Source organism: Barbus barbus, assembly GCF_936440315.1.
Source record: "Barbus barbus genome assembly, chromosome: 20".
Taxonomy (NCBI): domain Eukaryota; kingdom Metazoa; phylum Chordata; class Actinopteri; order Cypriniformes; family Cyprinidae; genus Barbus; species Barbus barbus.
In genome coordinates this window covers 8,506,020-8,518,810 of record NC_136748.1, presented here as the reverse complement: position 1 = coordinate 8,518,810, position 12,791 = coordinate 8,506,020, and the positions used below count along the sequence as shown (strand labels likewise).

At 37.3% G+C, this 12,791-nt stretch overlaps 1 protein-coding gene across 1 annotated transcript in view; it reads left to right on the top strand.

Moving 5' to 3' along the window:
• Positions 1-12,791, top strand: part of jmjd1ca (jumonji domain containing 1Ca) — a 65,828-nt gene that overhangs the window by 18,320 nt on the left and 34,717 nt on the right. The window contains exon 3 of the mRNA XM_079443980.1: positions 11,275-11,388. Within this exon, the coding sequence (XP_079300106.1) occupies positions 11,275-11,388 (114 nt within the window). The remainder of the gene's footprint in view (positions 1-11,274; positions 11,389-12,791) is intronic.

The window sequence follows — 12,791 nt, the reverse complement described above, 5'->3', positions numbered from 1 at the left end:
ATTTCAACAGAGAGAGAGGCAGGCACACTTTCTTTTCATTTTTTTTCATTCTCTACCTTCCCAGAGACCAGCAGAGCACAGAACAGAGAGCGCCGTCTCTCGCTACACTTCATCAGTCTGAGTGTAGTTCAAACAGAGTTAGTGGTGTGTGTGTGTGTGTGTGTGTGTGTGTGTGTTTGTACGCAGCTGAGTTGTTTCGAGTTACCTTGGACTCTCTCAAAGTCATATTTATGTACCAGCTGCAGAGCTTACATTACTCCATGACCCCACAGAATAACAGGTCAACCGCACGCCTGTGTGCACGACTCTGTGTGTCCTAGGAAATTTATTTCCTCTGGGGGGTTGGGGTCTCTCTCTCATCGGTCTTGGTTTCCCTCTATATGAATGTTTCCGACTTTATTACACACACACAATTCATAACACAGTTGTTCACAAAATGATCTGTATTTAGAGCCCTTTGAAATCGTTTTCATCTTTTCACAAATTCTGTGGTTATCATTTGAATTTTTCTGGGTTTAGATTTATTGGTATAATTATGCATGTCTAAGTAATTGAATTCATAAAACTTAGACAATTTAAAAAATTATAAAAACAATAATAGGGCCCTATGAAATGTTATTTTTTTTCTTTCTTAAATTCCATTTTATTTTTTCACAAATTATTAAGTTTTTATATAGTTTGTGTTTTAAGATTTAACACAAATTTATCAGAAACCATGGTTATAAAATTAATTCATAAAAATGCATTTTATTTATTTATTGTTTGTTTGTTTGTCAAATAAACTGCTGCACAACAGAGATTTACCCCAGTAAACAAGATTTTTGTCTTACTTTTTATTAATCCAAATTATTAATACAAACATTTGACATTAAGGTCCAGTCACATTGCATATTTCATGGGCAAATTCCAGTCATTTCAATAGGAATCCGTATTCCCAATGCAGTTCCCCATGCAGATTTCACTCATGTTCATGTTGGCCACACAAATTCGCAATGCTGACCAACAGAAAGTATTGAAAAATTGGCCTATTTTTGCCTATATTTCCTAACGTGAGTGCACCTTTATACAGTAAATTCTGCATTAATGACTCGATTTTGCAATTCTGTCTGCGATTTTCCACATTGCAGGAATCGTAGGGCCCTACATGTTGGTATCCGTTTCATCTCATGCTTGTTTGTCTATGCGTTTGTACTCATCTCACAATGTGTATGTGTGAGATTGAAGCCTCGGCAGGGCTCTATATTTAGTGTGTGTGTGTGTGTGTGTGTGAGACCCCCGCCCACTCGCCTGTTCTTGGCACCGTGCCTGTAACGGTCTAACCACATGTCGACATCTACCACCAGACGCGCTCGCTCTCGCTCTCTCTCTTCTCTCACTCACTAATTCTCAGTCTCGCACACACTCGCATTCACCCGCCACAGTGTTTACATACGTGTCGGAGCTCACACACACACACACACACACACACACACGTGCTCTGTCTGTCTCTCTCTCTGATGATTCTGCTGTCAGTAATAGCAGGCGGTTAAATGGATCCAGGTTAAGAGATTATAAGCCTGGGTGTGTGATGAGCTCCAGTCAGCGCCAATGATGTCATCATTTAGGAAGAGACAGGACCACACGCACACACACACACACACACACACTGATGTTTGTTTGTGTTGTAATTGCTTAAACTCAGGGTGTGTGTGCAGGAGAAACAGACGTACAGGTCCTTTTCAAAAAATTAGCATATTGTGATAAAGTTCATTATTTTCTGTAATGTACTGATAAACATTAGACTTTCATATATTTTAGATTCATTACAACACAACTGAAGTAGTTCAAGCCTTTTATTGTTTTAATATTGATGATTTTGGCATACAGCTCATGAAAACCCAAAATTCCTATCTCAAAAAATTAGCATATCATGAAAAGGTTCTCTAATCGAGCTATTAACCTAATCATCTGAATCAACTAATTAACTCTAAACACCTGCAAAAGATTCCTGAGGCTTTTAAAAACTCCCAGCCTGGTTCATTACTCAAAACCGCAATCATGGGTAAGACTGCCGACCTGACTGCTGTCCAGAAGGCCATCATTGACACCCTCAAGCAAGAGGGTAAGACACAGAAAGAAATTTCTGAACGAATAGGCTGTTCCCAGAGTGCTGTATCAAGGCACCTCAGTGGGAAGTCTGTGGGAAGGAAAAAGTGTGGCAGAAAACGCAGCACAACGAGAAGAGGTGACCGGACCCTGAGGAAGATTGTGGAGAAGGACCGATTCCAGACCTTGGGGGACCTGCGGAAGCAGTGGACTGAGTCTGGAGTAGAAACATCCAGAGCCACCGTGTACAGGCGTGTGCAGGAAATGGGCTACAGGTGCCGCATTCCCCAGGTCAAGCCACTTTTGAACAGAGAAGCAGCACTGGACTGTTGCTCAGTGGTCCAAAGTACTTTTTTCGGATGAAAGCAAATTTTGCATGTCATTCGGAAATCAAGGTGCCAGAGTCTGGAGGAAGACTGGGGAGAGGGAAATGCCAAAATGCCTGAAGTCCAGTGTCAAGTACCCACAGTCAGTGATGCTGGTGTTGGTCCACTGTGTTTTATCAAGGGCAGGGTCAATGCAGCTAGCTATCAGGAGATTTTGGAGCACTTCATGCTTCCATCTGCTGAAAAGCTTTATGGAGATGAAGATTTCATTTTTCAGCACGACCTGGCACCTGCTCACAGTGCCAAAACCACTGGTAAATGGTTTACTGACCATGGTATTACTGTGCTCAATTGGCCTGCCAACTCTCCTGACCTGAACCCCATAGAGAATCTGTGGGATATTGTGAAGAGAAAGTTGAGAGACGCAAGACCCAACGCTCTGGATGAGCTTAAGGCCGCTATCGAAGCATCCTGGGCCTCCATAACACCTCAGCAGTGCCACAGGCTGATTACCTCCATGCCACGCCGCATTGAAGCAGCCATTTCTGCAAAAGGATTCCCGACCAAGTATTGAGTGCATAAATGAACATAATTATTTGAAGGTTGACTTTTTTTGTATTAAAAACACTTTTCTTTTATTGGTCGGATGAAATATGCTAATTTTTTGAGATAGGAATTTTGGGTTTTCATGAGCTGTATGCCAAAATCATCAATATTAAAACAATACAAGGCTTGAACTACTTCAGTTGTGTTGTAATGAATCTAAAATATATGAAAGTCTAATGTTTATCAGTACATTACAGAAAATAATGAACTTTATCACAATATGCTAATTTTTTGAAAAGGACCTGTATATACACACACACACACACACACACACACAGTGGTGCACACTTGCTCATTTTTCCCAAATGTCGTTTTAACGAATCACAGCGGATTCAGGAAAGCCACAGACGACACATTAATCTCAAGATCCTCACAAACTGAATTCACTTTGTTTGCAGGAATGAATCTGATGAAATTTGGATAAATCGGTGGATAAAGGCTGATCGCCCTTCATGGACATCCTGTTCTGTCCTGCATCGGTTTGTGTGTGTGTCTTTACAAATGTCTGGTCACATCTTGTCTCTGTCAGTGAACTGCCTAACCAGACTGTGTTTCTTTTGAACATTAGATTTGTGTGTTCATGTTCAAATCTGCATGTTTAGGCATCATATGTTTGCTTGAACGTTGGATTATGTTTGATTCAGCATTTTGAGGAATCATAGGCTCATTTAAATGTTGGATTTAGATGTTCATATGCTCAGATCATGTTCATTGGATTTGCACTTTGTTTGGTTTTGCATTTTGGGGAATCATAGGTCATTTGAATATTGAATGTTTAATTTCATATATTTGAGTCAGGATTTTGAGGTACTATAATCTTCATTTTATATTTTTAAACTTTCTGTTCAGCGTTTTTGGGACTGTAGATACCTTTTAAATGATTGATTATGGCATTCTTTTGTTCAAATGAGCATTTTTGAGAATCCGTTTAATTCATATGTTGGATTTGAATGTTAATTTGGTTGATTCAGTATTTTGGGGTGTTATTTGTTCGTTTGAAGGTTTATACTATGTTTTTGATTCACCAGTTTGGGGCATCAGAGTGCATTTTAATCTTTAATGCGAATATTTCAATGCTTTGGTCAGCATTTTTGGGCACTGTAGATGCATCTGAACATTTGAGTCCAACATCCTTATGTTCGAATTAACATTTTTGAGAATCATAGTTTCATTCATAAATTGGATTTAAATGTTTGTATATTTGATGCAGCATTTTTGGGCAACAGGTTGTTCAAAGATTGGATTTGAACATTCATACTGTATGTATAATTTGGCACTTTATTAATTCTGCATGTAAAGTTCATTTTGAGTGTTTAATTCAGCAATTCTGGGCATCATAAGTACGTTTGAATGTTTTTATAATGGCCAAAAAATGCTGTCCATGTTGCTCACTCGTTTTACAGACACAGCCAGTTGTATCTGTCTGTCTATTAGCAAAACGAACCTCTAATGATTTTCATATCTTACTGTAGCAAATTATTCATATTCAACATACACATGCAGATAACTGCCAAATGACTAATCAGTTGTGTGACTCAGTCAGGAACTGATTCCGTTACTATGTGTGGGGGGGTGTCTATGAGAGAGAGAGAGAGAGAGTTGATGCCTCTGAATTGCTAACTCATTTGATCATTAAATTGAAAGTGTCTTTCCTTGTCCCTCGTTCCTGCTTTGTCCGTGACACAAACGGAAAACAAGAACACACACACACACACACACACACAGAACAAGACTGTAGTTGTGGATGTCTGTCCAAGTTGCCATTAGCAACATCAGTTAAGCTAGTAATTTGGTGCTTGTGGAGGTAATAGGCCATTTCTTTGTGTGTGTGTGTGTGTGTGTGTGTGTGTGTTTAACTGGTGTCTAGAGAGACAAATATGACCTAGATCCACAGCAGAGAGTCAGTGTGTGTGTAGCAGAAAAGTTTTTTTACACAAAGTTCTGTTTATGACTGGCAAATTTGTTTTTGTGTGTATATTACCCCAGGTCTGGTGTGTGTGTTAGTTTTGCTTGTGTGTACAGTAGAGCAAAGGTCATGAATGATGTATGTTTGCATTTTCTATTTATGGCTGGCAGATTTGTTTTTTTATGTGTACATATTTACTGCTGATCTGTGTGTGTGTGTGGGAGAGAGAGTCATTTCTGTGGAAGTGCATTCACTATTACTCACTCAGCTGGACATAAATTTACCCGCCACACACACACACACATTCTGTCTTACCCTGTTTCTCTATAGCTCTCTCTTTCTCTCCTTCACACACACACACTGAGGCTCTGTCTGGCTGTTGGCTGTGTCAGCCACTTGGAGAGCCAAAACAAAGAGGGTTCTTATACACACATGCACGCGCACACACACACACACACACAAACAGAGCGAGAAAAGGAGAAAAGAGAACCTCTCCGTCCGTCTTTGTGCACCTTGGGAGATCTCTAATGCCTGCAAGCTTTGTTCATTCTCGGTTTTTCTGTGCGTGAGCATTTGTCGTGAAGCAAAGTGCGAGGATCAGCACTCATATCACACTTCATTCTCAAGATGTCAGATTTTTGTTTCCCTAAACATTTTTTGGGGCTATATTTTCTTTAGGTACAGATTGAAACTTGTATGCTGTGACAATAAGCATCAATAAAAGTAATTCCCACAACACATACATATACATCATGTCATTTGAAATATCAGATCAGAGTTATTCTTATCAAAGTGAGTTCAACAACCTAACAGAAGCTCAGTGAACCACACGAACACAAAAACTGATTTATGATAGCTTCTTAACAGAGGTGGTGCATTTTAATCAAATAATACCCAAAAGAAGCAATGACTAATCCAATGACTCTAAATTCAAGAGGTACATTTAAAAATATGAAGAAAACAAATAAGAAATGTCCAACCTACCTGTTGAAAACAAGTAGTGCTCAGCCTGTAGAAATTGCTGTTATTGTCAAACTAAAACTAAAGTATTTAAAAGTGTTTGTGAATTGAAATAAAGTCTGAAATAAAATATAATATTAGACATAAAAAGACACTTGAATGACTTAATTTGAAATGTTAGTAAACTAGAATTAAAATAAAAACTGAAAAGAGCCATTTCAAAATATGAATGAATACTACAATATCATCTCAAACATACTAAATTGAGAATAAAGAAATGAAGAACTTTTCTTGCTTTTCAACTTTTGACATTCGTTCTGTATTTCTCTGAAGGAATATTAGGAGAAAGATATGTTAATGAGATAATGTTCATAGTCTCCTGAACTATGAAAGGTTAATATGTATATATGTGTGTGTGTATATAATATGTATGTGTGTGTGTGTGTGTGTGTGTATATATATATATATATATATATATATATATATATATATATATATATATATATATATATATATATATATATATATATATATATATATATATATATATATATATATATATATATATATATATATGTGAAAATAAGCTTTCTCTTTAGGAAAACTACTCTTGGAAAAATAAAGGTATATAACATGAATCACATTTTTCCATTATGAAAGATTTCTCATGAAAGACAGCTTGAGTTTGAAGGGATTTCAACACTAAATCAGAGCAGTTTGAATGCAGTCAAGCACTAAAAAGAAAGTATTAGCTGAATCTCTTCATCAAAGCAGAGGCAGAGGCAGTTCTTCATCCAGAACAAACTCTGCGACTGCAGTCTCGCCAAGAGGGGAAAAAACAGACACGAGAGGTCACATTTACCCAAAGAGAGCAGAGAACAGAGCAGGACAACTCAGAAACACCCTCTGCCTTGCTGTGAAACATTTAGGAGCTCTTGAGCGCTAGTTCTACTCCAGAGGACAATGTTGCTCACAGATTCATAGCTCAGTGATTCATTGAAACATCTAACTTTGTCACGGATCATTCTCTTAAAATTATTTTGGGGAAATATAAAGTAAGTGTGAAGCTCTATAAAATTCAGGTGGCTAGCATAGATAATACGGTCTTGTGAGGATTTGATGATAACTACTGAAAGTTGAAATGTCTAGCTTGTGACCACAGTATGAGACATTGTACTTCTGAAACTCTTGAGGAGACGAGAGTTTCCTGGGTCTTTTCTCAGAAGCCAAATCTGACTAGACTTCTCAAAAGTCTTCACGTTTGTTCTCCTTTTAATTATGGTGAAACAGTTGGCATATAAAAGTGATTTTCCTTCCTGTTGAACACTAGTTCAGTACAGTAGAATGAAAATACACATGTTACTTACAGGGACGAGCTGAAATTGATCCTGCTTGGGTTAAAGAGCAGCTACTGTGGCGAGACACATGTCAGTATGTCATAGCCCAAGGGTCAGTGATTAGATTCACTGATGTTATTCCCCAGCGTCACTCTCTCTCTGTCTGTCTCTCTGTCATTGGGTGTGGACTGATATGACATTTACCGTCTAACTGTTTCTGTTTTATCTCTGTTTATTCAATCAGCAGTGACTCCTGCTTGTGTTTGATTGTCCCTCTCTGTATTTGTGTGTGTGTATGCACACGCACTCTGACCTATTTTAATAAGTATTGCTAAATGTGGCTTTGTGCTGAGCAGACGTTTCTAATTACATACACTCATCCATCTTCACACAAAATATAAACAGTCTCAAATGCGAATATAGACGCTCATGCATTCCCTCACACACAAAAACACTCTGTCCCTCAAAGCATGTGTAGAGACAGACTCAAGCAGATTTAAAGGCTTAATGAAGTCTTAATGTTCCACACACACACACACACACACACACTAAAACCATGGCAACACTGTGTGCTCTGCCAAGAGTGAGGGTGTATGGCCGTGCTTCAGCAGGTGTGTGACCTAGATTGTGCTTGCGAGAGAGAGAGAGAGAGAGAGAGAGAGAGAAATGAAAGGACCGAGGGAGAGGGGTGTGTGTGTGTGTGTGTGTGTGTGTGTGTGTGCGCGTGTATGTTTATGTGGTTTATGAGGACAAACACAAATTTGTATAATGGCATGGGTATGACAGAGGTATTACAATATGAAGGTGGTTTATGAGGACACTGCCTATGTCCCCGTAATTCAAAAGGCTTAAAAAACATACTAAATGGTGTTTTTTTTTTTTTTTTTTTTTTATCTAAAAATGCACAAAGTCTCCTGTGAGGGCTAAGTTTAGGTGTAGGGTTGGTGTAGGACAATAGCACACACAGTTTGTACAGTATAAAAACCATTACGCCTATGGAGAGTCCCCATAAACCACAAAAACCAACGTGTGTGTGTATGTGTCTGTGTGTGTGTGTGTGTGTCTGTGTCTGTCTGTGTGTGTGTGTGTGTGTGTCTGTGTGTGATCACTGTAAAGGAGGCTTCCTGACTTTGATCACGTGTGTCGAATGTGGTGTGTGTGTGGTTCATGTTTTGCCTACACTGCGGTGATCAAATGTCACCACAAGGGCCGTAAAACATGAAATCACCTACATTGTGAGAACCAGTCAACGGTTCTCATGAGAAAAATGGCTTTTTAAAGCACTTATGAATTCCTCATTTCTGCCACAGTTACAAAAATAAAATGGTAACCTAATTCTCCAAAATTGTGACTCTATTTCTGTTGTTCTGACATATTATAGCTCAAAATATTGACGACTTTTCATGTAATTGTGACTTTATTTCTTGCAGCCGTAGCTTTATTTTTCTTAACTAAGACCTGAAGCGATAGTTCACCCAAAAATGAACATTCTGTCATCATTTGTTCACCCTCATGTCGTTCCAAACCTATATGGTTGTTCTTTCTTCTGTGGAACATATAAAATGTATTTTGAGAAATGTCTGAGCGAGAGTCCAGTGGAAGTTAATGGTCACCAAAACTGTTTTGATAGCAACATTCTTCAAAATATCTTCTTATATCCTCCTCTGAAGAAAGAAGAGATATGGAAAATCTTCCATTTGAGTTTATATCTCACTTTATTTTGCACAATAACTTAATACATCATAACTGCAACATTATTTCACAATTAGGTGAGATTTATTTCATTTTAAGGACAACTTTTTAGTGTAAGTTAAATTAATTAGATATTACATATAACTTAGTAAAACATAAAGTGTTGCAAATTTTTATCACTTAAGCACCACAATTAATTTGTGTTGTCTGTTACATAGGGACTACTAAACAGATATCTAGATGTTTATTTTAAAGCGCAAAGTATTCAAACTGTATAAATAAAGCACCATAAAAAACTTTGCTTGCATTTTTACAACTCCATGTAAGTGTGACCCATCGGGTCATCAAAAGGTCTGCACACGTTTGCAGTCTTGACACATACTTGTGAGGGGTGCGTTTAGGGTTGAAAGAGCAGTAGCTCACTATAAAACGACAGAAGTCAATGGAAACTTCTCAGCATGAGAGGAAATGGTTTGCAAGTTATTAAACGGACATGCATGGACTGAAGATGGAGTGGATCTCATTTAAGTTTATGATTAGAGTAAGATTGGACTTTGTGCTATCACACTCCAGACACTGGTTTATTCTTACATGGACACGTTACATAATGCATTAATGATTTTTATAGCGATCGGCTGATTAGGATTTTTGATAGCTAACTCTGATATCTGCACTGGAGGATGGATGAAGGGCAATATGATGGCAACACATTCTGCTATATTCTAAATATTTAAATTATTAATGGGAAATGAGACCTACTTAAAACAGCTATGAACACCTATTTGACACAATATTTACTTTTATAATTGTATAATAGAAATTATTCCTGTGATGGTAAAGCTGAATTTATCAACCATTGTCTTTAGTGTCCCACGATCCTTCAGATATCTTTATAAAATCATAGTAAATGTGTTTACTGTCACTTTTTATCAATTTAATATGTACTTGCTGAATGAAAGCATTAATTTTATGTTGGCCTATAGTATTTTAAATTAGTCTATTCATTAATATTTAGTGTCAGGGTTGTATTAGTTCATCTGTTAGTGTTTGCATGTATTAAATGCGTTTACTGTGCCTAGATTTATGTCGTAGTCGATATGCAGTTTCTGCAAAAGAATATTTGTCCTTTCTGTCTGCCTCACTGACAGAACAGAGTCTCAAACCACAGTGCGGTAAACGTGTGTAACTGTGTGCAGTGTCTGTGTGACAGAGTGTATGTGAGTGCGCTGCACACAGCAGAGTGTCTAAAAATAGCCCACACACGTTCTGTTTGTCCCCTTACCCTCCAGCTCATAGTTTATGACACACATACATAGTCAGACTGGCTCACAGTCACAGTACTTGGGAATTGAGGTTTTGGATGACTGATGTTTGGCTCAAGTCATCACATGCATCAGGCATCTGCAAAAGCACACACATATTTGGTTTTCTATCTTGTTAGGGACTTTCCTTTTTATATATATATCGTGCTAATGACATTTTCTATTCCATTGGACATAAACCTAACCCCAGCCTTTTTGCATTTTCATTAGGACATTATTTAATATGTTTTTTAAGTCTTTTTTCCACACTGGCTGGACTTTTAGTCCAGACAATGTAGGCCAAACCTAACCCACACACACAAACCGTATACACATCCCATAGCACTGCAGCTGCATGTAGATTAGGTTTCACTTAAAGATACCTCAAAGACATGAAAACTGTTGTTGCATAATACACGTCGGCTTACAGTACATGAGCGCACACACACACACACACACACACACACACACATGAAACAGGCAGCCAGACATGGAAACTTTGAGTGTGCTGGCCTAGTATTTATATAAATAGAAAAAACCATGCATAGAGAATGTGACTTGATCAATGAAAGATTAACTAAATTCTCACAAGATATTGGCTCACACGCACATTGGTCCATCCAACAGAGCGCAGGGTTTGACATGCTTACTGTATGTACTGTATGTAATTCACCAGCTAACCACTATAGCGCTTAGGTCATTCTAATATGCGGATTTTGAAGAAGAAGAAAAAAAGATAATAAAACTTATTACTTAACCAAAAATTCCAGTGGTCAAATGGACAAGCATAAAAAGATAAAATGGGATATTATGTCATAGAAAGGACCTCAAAAACCCTAGTCCTATTTTTGTAAAATATCATGTGCTGGGACTCCCCAAAATGAAATTCAGGAGTCATTTATGACTTTTGTAAAGAATACTTTTTAACTTCAAACTTTTTTTAACAGTAATGTTTTAAATGAACAGTCTCATGAATTCAAGACTGTCTGGTCTTGAAAAGTTTATGATGAAGTCTTCTGATGAAGTGTTGAGACTGATTGGTTGTGATATTTGTTTTACAGAGATTCCGGCCTCTGATTGGTCAGTCATGCGTAGGAGGCTGGACAGTGGTGGAGTTCATCTCTGACAGACAGCTGGAGTTCTACACAGAACAGGAGGAGCTCCAGCCATTCGAGGTGTGTGCGCAGGTTGTTTTTATTCAGATTCATGTGTGTGTGGGTGTTTTATTGCATTTGTGTAACTATGTATGATTGACATTCATTAAATAAGTGCGATGAAATTATAGTCCACTGCATATAAAAAGTTTTGTTGAAATGTAGAAAGTTTAGAAAGAAGTTTTCTTCATTACTGGAGTTCTGTGAGCTGTTGATCTTTTTAGGCATGAAGTCATTTATGACATGAATGAAACGCGTTCATAAAATATCAGCATAAGAACCTTGAATATAATGAATCAGAGCAAAGATATACTGATATTGCATTGACAGCTATATTTTAAAGCATTAAATAATTCATTTAGCCTTTTCTCGTGTCCCTTTACAATCTGTGCTGAAAAAAATAGAATTAATTTTATTTACTATCAACACCACCATATTTAATAAACCTCCATGCTCAGTCTCTAGGTGTTACATTTTTTGCTGAAGATATGATCTGTGTCGTTGCTTTCTCAGACCTCCTCATAAAAGTGTGATGTATGATGACATTTCCCAGTCATTACTGGTTTAATTAGTCTGTGTTTGTAGCGCCGGTTAGAGTTTGTGAAAGCGCCTTTAGGAGTGTATGTCCCAGACAGACTGTTTGATTGCAAATTACCATTTCATCCTATGGCAATGAAAAAAATGTGATAAAACTTGTTGAATAATGAGATTTATATTCACTAAATGGCTGAAAGTCAATTTAAATTGTAGCTTTGCAGGGGAAACACTGATGGAAAATAGCATTACGATGTAAACCCAGGAATAAAGATTTCTATAATAATATTCCTATATGAACTACAAACTCTAACAGAGCAGACAGCACAGCACTGAAACGAAGGCTTTTCATCTAATAGTTTTTGGAGGATGTTTATGTAGAATATTGTCAGTATTTTTGCAGGGTTTATGGAGTATGTTCTTTGTGTTCAGAATATGTTCTATAGTGTACAATAACATTCAAAAGTTTACAGTTGATAAGATTTTTTAAATATTTTTTTCTTTTGTTCTCCAAGACTGTATTTATTTGATTAAAATAGAGTACATTTGAATATATTTTACAATGTAATTTATTCCTGTGATGCAAATCTGAATTTTCAGCATCATTATTCCAGTCTTGAGTGTCACATGATCCTTCAGAAAAAAATTTAAATATGCTGATTTGGTGCTCTAGAAACATTTCTTGCTGTTTCTTACTACTACACAGTTGACAACATTTGTGCTGCTTAATATTTTGGTGGAAATCAAAAGAACAGCATGGAAATAATTTTTGTAACAATGTGAACGTCTCTTTACTGTCAGTTTTGATAAATTTTGTGCATTCTTGCTGAATAAACTGAATTTCGTTCAAAAAACGTTTTACTGACCCCAAACTTTTGACAGGCAATGTA